The sequence below is a fragment of the Brachyistius frenatus genome, unplaced genomic scaffold (genome assembly GCF_029030835.1).
Source record: "Brachyistius frenatus isolate BFR_SWC_R1_liver_20210118 unplaced genomic scaffold, ASM2903083v1 Contig_42, whole genome shotgun sequence".
Taxonomy (NCBI): Eukaryota; Metazoa; Chordata; class Actinopteri; family Embiotocidae; genus Brachyistius; species Brachyistius frenatus.
Genome location: NW_027210641.1, coordinates 315317 through 331068, shown reverse-complemented (window position 1 = coordinate 331068; position 15752 = coordinate 315317). Strand labels below are relative to the sequence as shown.

General features: G+C 42.8%; 3 protein-coding genes across 4 annotated transcripts; 2 read left to right on the top strand and 1 right to left on the bottom strand.

Annotated features, from left to right (window-relative positions):
* Positions 1–1272: 1272 nt before the first annotated feature.
* Positions 1273–5063, top strand: cytip (cytohesin 1 interacting protein). Of its 2 annotated transcripts, none has more exons than XM_069702437.1 (9): positions 1273–1363; positions 1872–2118; positions 2476–2525; positions 2698–2752; positions 2872–2974; positions 3085–3178; positions 3296–3362; positions 3538–3604; positions 3829–5063. In XM_069702437.1, the coding sequence occupies exons 2-9, from the start codon at positions 1951–1953 to the stop codon at positions 4299–4301; spliced, it is 1077 nt and encodes a 358-aa protein (XP_069558538.1). In that variant the 5' UTR covers positions 1273–1363; positions 1872–1950; the 3' UTR covers positions 4302–5063. The 2 variants fall into 2 exon arrangements, with proteins under 2 accessions (XP_069558538.1, XP_069558539.1); XM_069702438.1 differs by lacking the exon at positions 1273–1363 and adding an exon at positions 1371–1783.
* A 1454-nt stretch (positions 5064–6517) lies between these two features.
* Positions 6518–8211, top strand: LOC138623134 (uncharacterized). Its single transcript, XM_069702436.1, has 2 exons — positions 6518–7276; positions 7374–8211. The coding sequence occupies exons 1-2, from the start codon at positions 6727–6729 to the stop codon at positions 7787–7789; spliced, it is 966 nt and encodes a 321-aa protein (XP_069558537.1). The 5' UTR covers positions 6518–6726; the 3' UTR covers positions 7790–8211.
* Positions 8208–15061, bottom strand: LOC138623132 (polypeptide N-acetylgalactosaminyltransferase 5). The gene is made up of 10 exons (XM_069702435.1): positions 13597–15061; positions 13352–13518; positions 12313–12432; positions 11746–11881; positions 10777–10896; positions 10557–10674; positions 10126–10455; positions 9781–9861; positions 9266–9418; positions 8208–9075 (listed from the first exon to the last, which is right to left on the bottom strand). The coding sequence occupies exons 1-10, from the start codon at positions 14661–14663 to the stop codon at positions 8935–8937; spliced, it is 2433 nt and encodes an 810-aa protein (XP_069558536.1). The 5' UTR covers positions 14664–15061; the 3' UTR covers positions 8208–8934.
* Between the last annotated feature and the right edge of the window lie 691 nt (positions 15062–15752).

Here is a 15752-nt window from a genome sequence, read left to right as displayed (position 1 = left end):
ATGCTGTCCGCTCCTGCTGGTGTCTTCTTTTATGAGGATGTGTAAAATGTCTCACATTGCAGCTGAAGTATTGAAAGCGCTGCTTGTGCCAATTACTGAATGTAGGGCAGAATTTCCCGCAGCTACTTATCTGAAACACGTCCTTTCTTAACTTCTCCATCACACTTGTGATTTAACCGACGTGACTCATCTCTGCTCTCTGTGCTGCTGCTCTCTTTGCGTCCACTGTTAGTCTGTTAGGCAGAGGAAATGAAGATGTAATCCTGAAGCCATCAGCGCTACACAGATGAGTCAACGCCTCAACATCAGGCTGAAAGTTGCTTTAACAGCTTTTACTGGGACGCCTGTCACATAAGAGAAGGTCACACGGTGTCACTTACGTGAGGTGAGATGACAGATTAGAAAACTGGTTCACCAAAATTCACATAATTAGTTAGCTTTTAAAAAAAAAAAAAAAAGTATTTAAGCAACTTAAAAAAGATGTACTGAAAAAGGTTTGTGTTGGAAAGAGTGGTAGATTAAGGCCACAAGCTCTGTTTAATGAAATGCTGTTATCTATGGTGTCTTTAATGCTGCGTGCTGTGACAGCTGCAGCTGGAGTCGGTATGATTTCAGGTTCTCTGTCTGTCCAATTTATTGTCGTGAAAGCGATATCTAAAAAATGCAGAATAAATTTCACAAACCTTGGGTGTCCACTTTGCAGCTGTGGTGATTGTACAGGTTGTCTTCTGTCACTCAATTTTATTGGCTAAGCATGTGAACACACATCGGGAGTCCTTCAAAGTCTTCGCTACGTATATATTTTTTTCAAGTTTAGTTTAAACAGACTGCAACATGACCAGTTGGCAGAGGCCTAAAACCCGAAGACGGTAATTCCAACTTCTTTTTTTTAAATCTAAGGTTGGATCCATGTCGAGCCATGCTAGTACTTTGTCTATTGTTTCATATGCTCAATCGTGCTTTGTCTGTTGTCGCTTCACTTTAATAATCAGGAGAGTGAATGGGCTGCTTTCAAATGAATAATTTTCTTTACTTAAAGTTACACAAATGCGGATGGGGGTTTGTAATGTCCTGTGAAATAGAATATCTGCGCTCCAGACAGTCTGGAGGTTTGTTGGCCAACGGTGCTGCTGAGGGTCAGCGGGGCAGAGTGGACTGCTGTGAGACAATCTGTCAGTGAGGGAGTCTTTCAACAGTGTTTATATACTGGACTGGTGAAGTGCTTTTCTGATTAAGTAATTATGTAAAAGATGACATTCTCGCTTTTCTTTTTTTAAACAGTGTTCCAGTGGGAGAAATTGATGGATTTTTCCATGGATCAGTTTTCTTTGACCCATCAGCCGTTGCCTCACCGACTGCCAGTGTGAGTGTGTGATTTTTCTTTTGATCCGACCATGTCTGATGCCTTCGGCCCAGTCAGCCATGCTGTGTGTTTGGGGAGTGTGACACTGGCCCCGAGCTAAATCAGCCTTTTGTCTGTCCTATAAGACGAGTCTCTCTGCTTGGCCGAACACAGGACTCAGGCTCAGATTGAAGCTTTAGCCCATTGAGAGAGTGAGAGGCTGAAGCAGGTGGAAGAGTAGTGAGGTAGCGGTTTCTCATGCATTGCTGATTTCTGACAGACCAGAAATCGAATTGCTAAGACTGCAAAAAAGGAAAGGGACTGTTTGAAGGGGAATGATTCAAAACAGCTCAAACACTCTCCTTCTTCTTTCCTTTCAAAGCAGCAGACGCACTTCTCAAGAAAGAGAACAAAAAAAAGTCAAAGGAGGTGAACAGGAAAGTAGGTTCGTGCAGCAGTGATCTGTAGATGCAGGTCTACCACAGCCATCACATGATGTGGATTTCCGCTTTGACACATTTTGCTTCAGGCTGCGCAGCGGGGCCGGGCCACACAATCAGAGGAGCTGCAGCAGCAGGACATGATGGTGCTCTGAGGACTACTCTCCCATGCAGTCCACCATGAATTTCACTGGACTTCAACGCCAGAGCAGCCAAGACAATTACATTCTGGATAACACCCTGAGGAAGAAAAGCTCTCTGTGGTACCGGTGCTCTCTGAGGGGGAACAGTGATCGACTCCAGCAGAACATGGGCTCTCTGCCCAGAGTGTGCAAGGTGAGACAATAAGTCCAGCATACATATTCATATCGCCAGAAAATATCTACGTAGCAACTCACTTACCTACGCTGGTGCGATTTAAGTTAAATATCCATAAAAACTGACATAAAAGTAAGATTGTAACTGAAATTTTCTTTCACAGTATTGTTGTACTATGAAAAGTAGTCCACTGATTTACCACCAACTGTGGAGAAATAGAGCAGCTCCAGAAGCATTTCAACTATTTAAATCTGTATAGTTATGTAACACCACAGGATAAACATATTCTCACATTGAACTACTTGTATAGTTTCCTCGGAAACTTTAATCTTTTGTACTGTTTTAAAGAGGAACTCTGTGTTTCTCCTTTTGCAGCCCAAACAAACCCGCTGCAACTCGCTGGTTGATTACACTGATCCACAAAGGTAAGCATGTCTGATTAACTGTGCCATCTTGGTTTATCTTTAGCTCTGCTACATGTATAAATACTATCCTGGATTTTTATTTTGTGCAATATATTTTGTAATGAAAGAGAATAAACACACCTAAAATATTGATTTAATCTTTTTGGCCCCTTTTTTGTTTTGTTTTGCACAGGACCACAATTGTACTGGAAAAGCAAGACAATGAAACATTTGGTTTTGAAATTCAGGTAAGCCGAATCACACTTCATAAACATTAAGTTGAAGCACATAATTATATGTTTATGTCCACAGATGTTTAAGATGATGTTTTGTGTAAAAGTATTGATTTGTGACAAACTTGTTGCAGACCTACGGCCTGCAGCTGAAAAACAGCTCTGCAGTGGAGATGTGCACGTTTGTGTGCAAAGTGCAGGAGGACAGTGTGGCTGAGAGCGCTGGCCTGACCGCAGGTGAACCTCCCACATCCTCTTATTTAAGTACATTCAAAACTGTTACCATTGTATGAAGATTAACAGATATATCTCTTACCTTCCTTTATTTATATCCTCATTTTTAATAGGGGATGTTATTGTCACCATCAACGGCATCAGCATCGAAGGATCATCTCATCAGCACATACTTGATCTGATAAGAGAATCAACCAACAGTTTAACGTGAGTGAACAATAACAACTTCCTCGAATGTCATGCTGGAGCAACAAATTACAACAGATGATGAAAACAGTATAATAACAGTGTTTTCTGTGTGTAATTTTGTGTTATCGGTTGCAGGTTAGAGACAGTATGTGGGAATGTAGTGAAGCAGATCGAGCTGGAGAAGAAGATGCACCAGCTCAAGGTGTGTCCGTGTTTGTTGTCACTTTACAGCCTCTACCTCCAAGATGTCCTAAACTACACTGCAGAGGCATCCTGTGCTGTCATACTAAAATATTGTCTTAGTTTGTAAATGATGTCAATGCACAGGATAAAAGAATTCACTTGAAGTTTGACCCTGATGTTTTTTGCCCACGCAGCAATCACTACGTGAGAAATGGGTGGAGCTGCAGGCGCTGACATTACAGGAAAAGCGTCTGATGCGAGGTGAGAGGTTTTGTTCAGCTGTCAGACCGCAGCACTTCCTTTCTCACTGCTGTTGTCACGTCTCTACACTGGTTATCATGTGAAGTGTAAACTGCACGTTATAAAGATAAAGGTATTCCCCTGAGAAATTAAAATACAGTCAGTAGAAGCTACTGACGAACTTCCTGTTGCACATTTCTTCTCGGTTGCAACTTTTCCCAACGAGGATGTTGTTGTGTTTCCAGGTAACTTGAATGACAGCTCTCTCCAGCTCTCCACGAACTCCTCTGCGAGCCTCAGCTCCCCCACCGGCCGCTGTGGCCGACGTTTCTCCAGCGACAGCAGCTATAGGAGTGTGATGACAGATGACAGTGACCAGGCCAGTGTGTTTGGGGATCTGTGCTCACCCACTCCCTGCAGTGCAGCCAGCACAGCCACAGATGATGGCTGCTTCTTCTCCACAGACTTTGCCCCACCGGACAGGTTCTCATCGAGCTCCAGCTACCATCACCAAGGCCTCAGCCGCTCCAGCAGTTCCAGTTTAGCCGGCAGCAGCAGCTCCCTTTCTCCTTCCTGGGAGGAAACAAGGATCTCATCCTTGTTTGGGACTCTGCCCAGAAAAAGCAGGAGAGCCAGTGTGCGCAAACACATCTTCAAGTTGATTCCTGGACTCCAGCGATCAGTTGAAGAGGAGGAGACGGCAACAAACACTCAGTAGCTTGTTGTCCACATGCTACTTGTGTCTCTTAGATACTAAGGGTTGGTAAACAGGGTTTCCCATGCTCTAAACAAGTTGCAAGACAAAAAGGACACTGCAGTAAGGGTTGCCCAACACTTAAATGACTGGGTCAACTTTTCATAAAGAAGATGGACACTTTAGTACTTGGCATTTTTCAATGTCAAGTCTACCCAAATGGTTCCTGGGCCTTTAAGATCAGCCTGGCTCACTGCTTGGCTTCAGCTTGTGGCCCAAAAAATGAACAAGATGAATGAATGTATAAATAACTGTAGCTGAAATCATCTATCGTGTTCACTTAAATAGAATGTGTCAGCGTGGGATTAGCATTAATCAGAGCAGTTTGAATTGAGACTGTGACATAAAATACATGAGAACATGGAGATGAGCATTTTAACAGCACTCATGACACGTTCAGGTGCTCTAAACCAAAACCAAACTTCTAAACCATATAGACGACTGCTCAGCTCAAAACAGGATGTGGGTATGTGAGTACAACTTAACTGTTTTCACTTCCAAAATTATTTTCAGACTATGTAAAGCTTACTTTCAGTGTTCAGACACACTGAAACCGTTTCTTATAAATACTGAATGTTCTGAAAATTGGATGTTTTACTTTCAGTGGCAAGAAAATGCAATGTTGAAAATAATCTTTTTGATCAATGCTTCATATTTTACAATCAAATCAAGATTATATGTGTGGAAAAGGCTTTGAGAAAAAAATAATAAACTTCTATATATTCAGCAGTGTTTTCCTTCAGACACCAGTCAGTCATGCACATTTGTTGTAAAGTTATGTTTTACCAGGAAAGCTGCAACTTCAGCTGCAGTGAAGATTTCTGTTGATGATTCAGATATTATACACTGTACTTGTTTACTCATAAACAGATATGATTATCATGTTGAGAAAATCACAGAGAATTGACAAAACCGTAGAAACAGTCGAACAGAAACCTCACCCATTTCCTGTAATAAGTCTCTCTTCTATGATTTCCTGCTGTTGCACTGTGAAATTATGATTAAAAAAAAGTAGTTTTCTTGCAGTTGACAGCTACAATTCTTGATGATGCACTTTATTTCTATGTAGAAAAACTGAGAAAGAGATCATTTAAAAAAAAAAAGGGGACACTTTCTTTGCATAGTTTTAAATGGTTCAAGGGGTTTATAAATGGCTCTTTAAAAAAAAAATCCTTTCTAAAAACCCATTGCCCTGGCTGGAGAGTGTATTTACACTTTCATTTACAAAAATGTAAAATGCTCTGTTACATCTAAAAGCCATACATTCAAAATCAAGTAAAACTACTTGTTCTGCAATAAAATGTGACTGATAATATGATAGATGACAGAAGTTGAAGAAACTTTTTACAACTTTACATAAAGTAGCACAGCCCAATGGTTCTCAACACAGGGGTCGGGTTCTTCCAAACGGTCACAAGATAAATCTGAGGGGTTTTGTGATCACTGGTGGTAAATAAAAGAAGTTTTGTGTCAATAATCTGCTCTAATTTTCAGTAGTTTGCTCTACTCTTTGCTCTTTTTACCCCAAAGAATTATTCCAATGAAATCCTTTGAGAGGTTTTGACAGGAAAAGTTGGTTTGTGGGACAGTTTCACCAAACAGAGTTTAATCATTAACAATGCGCTGAATGATATAAGCTTGTGCTGAGGTTTTAATAAAACATCTTAACTATAGCTATACTTACTATATATGAGTAAAAAGTATCATGTTTCCCTCTGAAAGGTAATTAACTAGAAATACAGCAGCGTACAACATGTACTTATGTAAATGGCCTTTCCACCACTCAATCGTGTTAACAGCAATCTTCGCTGTTTTGCTGTTTTTTTTTTTTTTTTTGCTATGTACACTGAGCGTTTTCAGAATGTTATATCCACAATTGAAATGCCTTAAAACCTTAAAGTCTTTATGTTCTTAAAGCACACGACGTAACAGGGCTTTGTGTCAGTCCATGTGAAACAGCATCGCTGCTTCAGGCAGTCAGGTAGTGTCGGCCACAGAAAACCTATAGGAGAATGTTAATCCAGACTCAACATGTTACAGAGAGCTGGTTATCAAGCAGAGATTTAAAAAAATGAGTACAATCGCTCTATATGCAGATGCTAGGGTCACAATGAACCTTTGTTGGGCTCACAACAAACCCCCTGTTCTTCAGAGATTCAACACACAGATTTACATGGAACCGGCACTAGAGAGCAGACCACAGAGGCTGATGCTGCACCGCGGACTGAAATGCAGGATGGATTCTTTCTGAGCTCTTTGAAAGGAGAGAACCAGCAACAGATGATGTGACCGTACATGTTTTTTAAATTTTATTTCAACAAAGAATCAGCGAAAAACTACAAGAGCATCAAGTGTTTGGTTGGTTTCAGCATCAAAGAAAAGCAGACAGATGGAGACGAGCACGATCCCTCCAAATACCCCCAAAATCAGAGCAGACGAAGATGCACTGGCCTCCCAGGTACTGGACCTCATCGGTGGGATCACAGTGGAGGCCTTTCAGACCCTGGAGGAGGCTGAGGAAAGAGATGTGTGGTTACTAGAGGAGGGAGATGACTCGGTCTTCTACAGTGATGAAGAGCAGGCTCAGCAGGACAGAGAAGCAGCCGCATCATGTTATTTTGGTGCTAACAAGTGCAAACATCACAACAGTGTGGCAGGTGGTGAATCCAACCAAGATGAAGAGGGAGAAGAAGTCATTACTGACAAAGTACATTCAGAGATGGAGCAGGAAACGAACCAGCAGGTTGCTTTGACCAAAGAGGAATGCAAAAAACTCCAGACGCCAAAAACTGAACAAATGTGTGGGTCAGACATCGGAGGGGCAGGCGGTGATCAAAGCCCTCCGAAGTTAGAGAGACCTTGTGGAGAATTTCTGCAGCTAAACCGCACAACTGTAAACATGCAAACACAACCTGAGCAAAATATATCATCAGAAAAAGGTAAGATCAATTCAGTATTATCATATAGTGAAATAGATTGTTTAAAAAGCAGGTCTTTGTTCAAAGAATGCAAAGCTGACTTTTCTTTTCTTATCAGTGAATGGAGAAGTTAAGGAGGAAGAAGTGCTGCTGGAGGCTCAGACACCAAACCTCCACCTCTTTCATGTATCTAATGAGGAGAGATATACAAGGCTGAACGGGGAGGCAGAAGTTCCACAACAGATGTCACGTCCTGAAAACCGAATATCAGGCGACAGTTTGCTTCAGGTGCACCGTGAAGTCGACAAACAGGACCACAACCTGCATGTCCATGCTGGGTTTCATCAAAACTCCAGTCCAGGTTCCTCCACCCTGGGTTCCTCCACCCTGCCTCTGCCGAAGAAATCCGCCCACCAGAAAGCTTTCAACCACCTCACCTCGTCCAAATACAGCACCGTGTCCTACCGCCGGATCCGCAGAGGGAACACCCGCCAGAAGATAGAGGAGTTTGAGCACCTGATGATGAACCTTTAAGAAGTTGGTTTTAATATCTTCCTTATGGACATAATCAACATGAAATGAAACATCTTTGCCATGTGGTGTCCAGTTCACACTTGTTCTAACATCAACAGGTCGATAGTATTGAAAACCTCAGGTCACACAAACCTTAAACACCATAGCCCTGTACCTCACCACCCATATGATAGGAAGTTGATGTTTTATGTTTTCAATTGATTTTAGAATTGAAACATCTTATGTAAGGTATTTGAGGAGCACAATAAGTAAACAGGAAGCTCAGTGCTTTATAATACTCCTAATAACTAAGATGTTGTTTGATATTAGAGCTGCAGTGTCTCAGAGAGACCCTGAGTAGTTAAACTATTGGTATTTTCAAGTGCTTAACTAAACATACATACTTAAATGAGACAAAATAATAAAGAAATTCATGTCATTAAATCTTCCATCTTCATCCCTTTATTTATCTTTTTACTTTAAGAAAGAAAATACATTTGACTTTAAAAGGTTTGATGACACGTAACAAAAATCATGAAATCACAGCACAGGTTTATTGAGTGTTTTGAACCAACACTTCCCTCTAGTGACAAAAAGAAAATCATACAAAGGGAGTTTTCATAACAAAACCAAATACAATGCAGCATTTAAAACCAGAGAAGCAGCCGTTTTTAGCCCAAAATGCTCGTCAAACTTAAAGCACGCAACATCTCGGAAAGTCGACGTCACAAAAAATATGTGATTTGTTTCATACAAACAAATAGAATTACACACTTGCACACAATTGAACTCATTACTCTGTCCAAAAAAAGGAAGTCTACGAAGCCCTGGTGAACTTTGCATTTTTATCTTTGCATAAGGTGGCGTGTTTCTTCCACTTGAATCCCAGTTCAGAACAATCGTCTCAGGCACTTTTCCCCAAATACCAGGGCAGAGGATCCGTTCTGCAATTAGAAGTTCCAGTGCAAACTTTCTTAAATCTTGTGTTTCCTCTGACACACAATCCCACACCATGTACTTTATAATCGAACACACATTACTGCCTCTGAAGCGCTTCCTTCTTCCTCTGGACAGTCAGTTCTGAGGCAGCAACAGACCGTACTGCAGCGAGGCCACTGAAGGTTTCTGTTTTGTGTCTTTCATACACAAAAGTCACTTTCGTCTCGTCACTGAGTGTTGTAATGTGTGAACTGCCACTTTTGGAAGGTGTTGCTGGGTTCACACGGGTTGAGATGAAGAGCGCCACCCTGAGGTTCTGCCTCCAGGCACATGTGGTGGGAGGCGAAGTCTGCTATGAGGTGCTCCGCCTCGATAAAGACAAAAGGGGAAACATGATTAATGAACAAAGCTTTAGCATCTAAACACTCCTTGATTTGACTCAAGCGTTCCTGTTGTTTGAAGTCTGTCTTATAGAGAATTACCAAAATGACTGATCTGGGATTAGAAAGAAAAACAAAGACAGCAGGCAAAGCAAATGGAAAGCCAAAGTCCACCTACCAGAGCGGAGTTGGAGGATTTGTGGAACCAGCGGAGTTGGGGTTTGGCGTTGTCACATAAAACTAAAGCAAAGCCGTTGCCCTGGCCCTGGGGAGCAACACACAGGTCCTGCTGTCGAACGTGCCTCATCCAGGTGTAATTAAAGTGCTGACTCTGAAATCCAGAAAGGAAGAGAAAGTGACCAGCATGTAATTATGCTGCATGTCATGAAAAATGTAAGAATCTGAAGGATGCCTCAGAAGGGCTGATCTGAATCCAGAAAGACCACATTCAGAAGAACTTGGTTTGCTTTGGGCTCCACCCTTGTTTGTCGTGGCTTGGCTCCTGTCTCAGACTGCATTTGTCCGGGTCGAGGTCTATTTCTGGATATTTTTGTTACACCCCCCATGATTACCACAGTCGAGACCACAACTTTTCCCTCAGAGAGACTAAGAATAATCACAAAAACCTGAAGCACATGTGCAAATATGTTGCTTTTTCTGTTGAATGATCTGTTAAATGATAATAATCCGTACCTGCTTGCTGAGATCACATATCTCAAAGGACAAAGAGTCTTTCTGCAGAGCGAGGCATTTCCTTAAGCCACGATTGAAGACCTACAAACACAAATGATTCATGAATGATAAACATTTGTTGACTGATGTAGAGAAAGACATGAAAATGGTCCTTGTTGCTGTATTTATTGCTTCAATGAATCCTGCCAAAATGCCGTCAGGCTTTAACGAACAGCGATTCTTTGTTCAAATGGGGCACAACTAAAGCCTGTGTTGTTGTTTCAGTAGAGAAACAATGGCTTCATGGTGGAAAATCATAACCAGCTTTTATTCCAACTGATAAAAAGGACAAAAACATCCACATACCAGGCCCTCAGCTTTGACTAAAGGAGCGTCCATGTCCGGATACACGTTCTCCAGGTACCACTTGAAGCTCTTGCACTGCAGCCTGTTCCTCAGCTCGATCTGCTCCGTGAGGTTGCCGAAGTCGATGGGCTTTCCATCCAGCAGGTGGTGGTAGCCGTTGCCGTAGAAAAGGTCCTTGTACTCATCCAGCCAGACTTCAGCCACTCTCACCAGGTTACGCTCCACTGTCTTCTGCCTGTCCTTCGGGAATTTATAAGGATTCTGTCCCCGGAAAATGTGTCCCACTCGAGAGCAGGGGATGATCTCGATTTCTCCTCCACACATCCAGATCTGGTCAAATGGCAACGTGTATAATACATATGGAGCCAAGTGAAAAATGTTTCCAAACAGTTATGAACAATACTCAGTGATGAATTAGATGACTGATATACCTTAAATGAAATCTCCATGTTCTCCCCACCCCACACATCCAGACCAGGATCATAGGCACCGAGTTCATAGAAGTATTTCTTATCTATAGAGAAAAGGCCTCCAGCCATCACTGGACATCTGCAAGATTAAAAAATAAACGGTGCACATGAGGTGTAAACCAGGAGGCAAAAATAATGAATTGAAGTCTTTGGAGAAAGCAGGTGGTGAAGAGGAAGGTACTTGATTGGATCTGAGATGGTCATGTTGTTCTTCTTAATGTGCTCCTCTGGTACTGCGCTCCAGCCAAACACCATGGGCCATTTGAAAATGCCTCTTTGGAAGTTGTCAACCAGCATATAACTGAAGATAAAGAGGCAAAACACAGTGTCAAAATGATATTCATCATTACTCTTGAAAACATAGGTACATCCCTGTATGGCTTGTCTGTTACTTAAAGGTCCACTGTGTAGGATTTAGGAGGACTTATGGGCAGAAATGGAGAAGGAACAATATTGGTAGTCATGTGCAGCAGGTGTGACCTTGTGGCTTTGAGCAAAGATATCGTTGCCACAGTATGAAGGCAAAAGTCCTACCGGTGTAAATATAAGACGGGTAGGGGCGGGTGGTGGGTGTGAGTATTGAGGGGAGTAGTTCTCACGGCTGCTGTTGAGCCTTCACGAGGTGTGGAGGGCCTAACTCTACGAAACGCCGGTGAAGAGAGGTGCTCACTTGATAATCCACCCTCACCTTGTTGCTGAGGCTTCGTACATGGTCGTATCTCGCTTTGATGTATGAGCACAGCATTCATAGTGTTAGCATAGCATTCTGGGAATTAGTGAGGTGTATTATTTAGCATTCAAATGGCACCTTGTGTGTACTTTAAAAGAAGTTAATAATCATGTTATCATTAGTGTATAATCATCTGAAATTGAGATGTTTTTGTTACCTTTGAACAAACCCTTCATATCTACACGGAGAGTGAATCCTCTTCCACTAAGTGCACCATGCTGCAGCGTCCCGTTTCTACAGTAGCCCAGAAGAGACAAACCAAACACTGGCTCCGGAGAGGGAATTTCACGAGTCGATTCCCCGACAGACTTGGAAAGGGAGGCTGAGGCGCGACGTGTTCAGTTGGTTGCTATCTGCAGCCTCACCACTAGATGCCACCAAATCCTCCACACTGCTTTAAATGTGGCATCATCCACTCACCTCATGTCCTTATCACTGATGACTTCTATAACTGGGCAGGGCACCTTCTTGTGATCCAGATAGACCCTCTCCAGGAGCGGCTCCAGCCAGCCCACGTTACACTCAACATGGGAGTCGAGGAAGGTAAGAACCTCACCTGCATTAGAGAAGAGCAAACAGTTCAACAAATAGCCGCATCTGTATTAATAGTGCAAAACATTTAACACTCCTCGCAGACCTCTTTAAAAATCATGTTTGTTAATGTACAAAAAGACACAATTGAGCAGGTGCACATTAAAGACTTGTAGTTTTCTACCAAAGAATAATGTTACTGCTCTCATGTTTTAGTCCTGTATTTGTTTATTTCAGACAAGTTAATGCATATATGAATTTTCAGAAGCTGTCATTTCATGCTGACATCTAATGAAATGTGCCACAAACGTAGTCGCAACAACCTCGAAAGCAGTTTGGATTTGTGACATACCCATATGCATTTGTCCAAGTCATTTTCTATAAATTCTGTACATACTGTATACAAACCATATGTTTATAAAAAAAAAGAAAGAGAGATTAATCTTGACTGCTTACCTTTGGCGACTGCAGCTCCAGCCAGCCGAGCCCTGATCAGACCCTGACGCTCTTTGAGACGAATGATTCGCACTTTGGGAAACTGGGACATGTACACATGGAGCTGCTCCTTCAGGTAGTCTGTCAAGTACAGGTACGTGGTAAAGTTACAGTACGTCATTTACACTGCCAGCAGAGACACAATTGAAAGGTACAGCAGTAGATACATCAAGTATCTTTAACATTGAGGTTAATCTTGCATAAATTACAAGGATTTAGATTGTGGGAGGATCCCTGATAATAGCTTAGCACCGTTGTACGTGTTAACTGGCACACTTATCTATTATTTAATCAACAGTAATATAATTAATAATTTTAATAATTTATAGTTTAAATACAATTTAAATACCAAACATTATCAGCTTATAGGTTTTCACGTGAGAATGTGATGATTTTTACAAATAAAAATCGGAATTTCAGACTACTGGTTAGACAAAACAAGAAACTTTGAAGAGTTGTGAACTTGTCATAAACAGTTTTACTGTTTTATACACTAAACAACAAGTTGCCCAATCAGGAGTGTACTTGAAAGACTAATCAACAATAACAAATAAACTTGCGCTGCAGTCAGAGAGGGTTTTAATATATGAAAGCCTAGTCTATAGCAAAAACAAAATATCAACCAATCAATTATTATCAATTCATTTGCAAAAGCATTAACATTTTCATCAAAAAACAACAACAACAACAACAACAACAACAACTCAGAAAAGCCAGTGAACAGTTTCGAGGCAGCTACAAGACATTTCAACATAATTATCATCCATTTATGATGAATAGTAATGATAATAATTTGCCGTTTGATTTTAGACTACAGACAGTAAACTGTATCAAGTTCAGGACCACATTGTCGGTTTTATATCAGTAAATTCTTATTTTGAGATACTGCAACGACATGTTTCATGATAGTTATAACAAGAGCCGAGCCATTGGGCCTTACAGTTATTAACCAGCCCGAGGAGACCCTGTCTAGCTGTGAGGCGTTCAGGGACACTCTTACCTTTGGTGCTGAAATCATCAACCAGAATGATCTCTTTGAGGAGGTGTGGTGGAGATCTGTTGAGCACACTGTGCACGGAGCGGAGGAGAGTGGACCACACTTCATCCACAAAACAGAAAATCACGCTGGTGGAAGGTAAGTCATCGTGGACCAGATTCTGTGCACACCTGGAGAACAAAAAGGACCGGTCAGCTGTGCACTCAGAGCAGTTTGAGGCCGAGGTTAACGTGCAGAGGACGACTCACATCTCAGGCCGGGTGTCTGGAATAGCTCGGTCCACGGGGATCCGGTCACTGAGGTAGACGTTAAAGTGTCCTTCGTCCCATCTCTTCCTCACCTCGGCATCTTCTCTGCTGTCAACAATCACCGCCTGACCAAACTGGCCCACCGCATTAGCATCTCTGGGAGAGTGAGTCACATCCAGAGACAGCACTTTGTGGACACCTGGTTTCCTGACAGCAGCGGAGTTTTCCTTGGAGCTGCCTCCTGCTCGGAGATTGATTGCAGGCTTCAGAGGTTCCTCCTGTTCTTTTATTTTACTCTTCACAGTCGTCCTAACGTGTTTCGCTCCTGTTTTAACGTTGTCCTCCTTCACATCCTTGTTGGCAGGTTGTTCAGATGTTGTTTTAACAGGGTGTGGCTCCTCAACCCGAAGCCTGCTCACCTTTGTTCCGGCCTTGACGAGCTCATCCTTAACTTTTTCATTTGCCTTTGAGCCCTTCTTGTCCACAGCTTTTTGTGCAACATGTGCAGTTAGACTGAGTCGCTTCTTTGAGGTCGGTTGGTTTTTCTGAACACCCGGTGGCACTTTGGTTGCTCCGTTTACATCCAGGTTTACTGCTTCTTTCTTTGCAGGAACGCCCTGCTTTGGTGTGATGTGTTCATACTGGGCAGCTCCATCGTTATGTTCAGAAACTACAGATTTAGATCGGTCACTTTTGGGAACATCATCCCCTTGTCGCGGAATAGAGTCGACCTTGCTGCCCTCCAACACCTGGTCTTTGCCTCCCTGTCTGTAGACTTGGGCGACTTTGATGCTCGAACTGACCGGTCCCTTCCCGGCATGCGCAGAGGCCACGTCCACCCTCTGCACCGGGTGTTTAAAGCCTCTTCTCATGAGCTGGGTCACCCTGGACTGCTGCTTGACCATCTCCCTCTCTCTTATCACACGCTCTTTGAGCAGCTGACCGTTCGCGTCGTTGATCGACAGGCGCAGAGCTGCCATGTCAAACAGCAGCCAGATGACAGAGGCGACGAACACAAACGCGAGAACCCTCCCGCTGCCCCCCAAGTATCTTCTGACCTTCATCATTCTCAGCTTTTTATTCAAGGAGAAACCCGCATGGAAACATAGAAGTCCGTCAAAGTGGCATGCTGGAAACGTGCTCCTTTGGAGGAGTTGGCTGCCTGCGTGGCATGCTACGTCCACGGAGCGCTGGTTGTCAGTCGGGTCTGACACCGGTGGCGCACAAAGGCTCCACACAGGAGGACGTTTTCATACCGTGTCGCTCCCGTCACGTCCAGCCGCCAGGACACATCACGTCCTGGATCTGACAACAATTCAACGAACTTCTTCTTCTTCTTCTTCTTCTTCTTCTTCTGAACTGAAAGTTTTCGGTTTGGGTCCACGACACAACTTCTTCTGACACGGATTTGTATGAGGACGTAGCAGCCAACTTCCACTGAGGAGTGAAGTGATTGGACAGACTGGCAGGAAAAGTCTCGGCCTACACGGAGGTGGAACAGCAGGAACGGTACAGGAAGCCCGCTGCTTCCCCTTCAAAATAAAGGCTGCCATTATTTCAAGCAGTTGTTCTGCAGCAGGCTGTTCACACTCAACATCAGGAGGACCGGATAAGAAGTTCCCTCAGGGCTCAGCATTTTTGTCAATTAATGCTCACAAATAACTGACGAGCCCATTAAATAGATATAGTAGGCTACCTGGAATAAACTTATCACAATAAACACAGTAAAACAGTATGGGCATGATTATAATACCATCTCAACAAGCCATGAGGTGCTTATAGCAGGTCCATATCCATATTTGTTAAAGGTGGAAACAATGAAATGTCACTGAGAGAAGCATGCATGCCCTCGAAACCTTCAAACAAGCCCACAGGCAGCAGTTTGAACTAAATTATGTTTTAGGTCCACAGAATGACAAAACCAGTCGGGCGAGAGGTGTTCATATCCTTATACTCAAATAAAAGTATTATACTTACTAGAGAAGGTCTATGGTTCAAACTTGACACGAAGCAATAAGACCTCAGGTCCATGTCTGCTCCTCATGAACCATGAAACCATGAAACCTGCTGCTCATCAGGACTGATTTGAGATTTCAGTGTCAACTGCTCTCTCCAAGGTCAAGATGAGGCTGCTGACCAGCTGGAGAATCAGATGA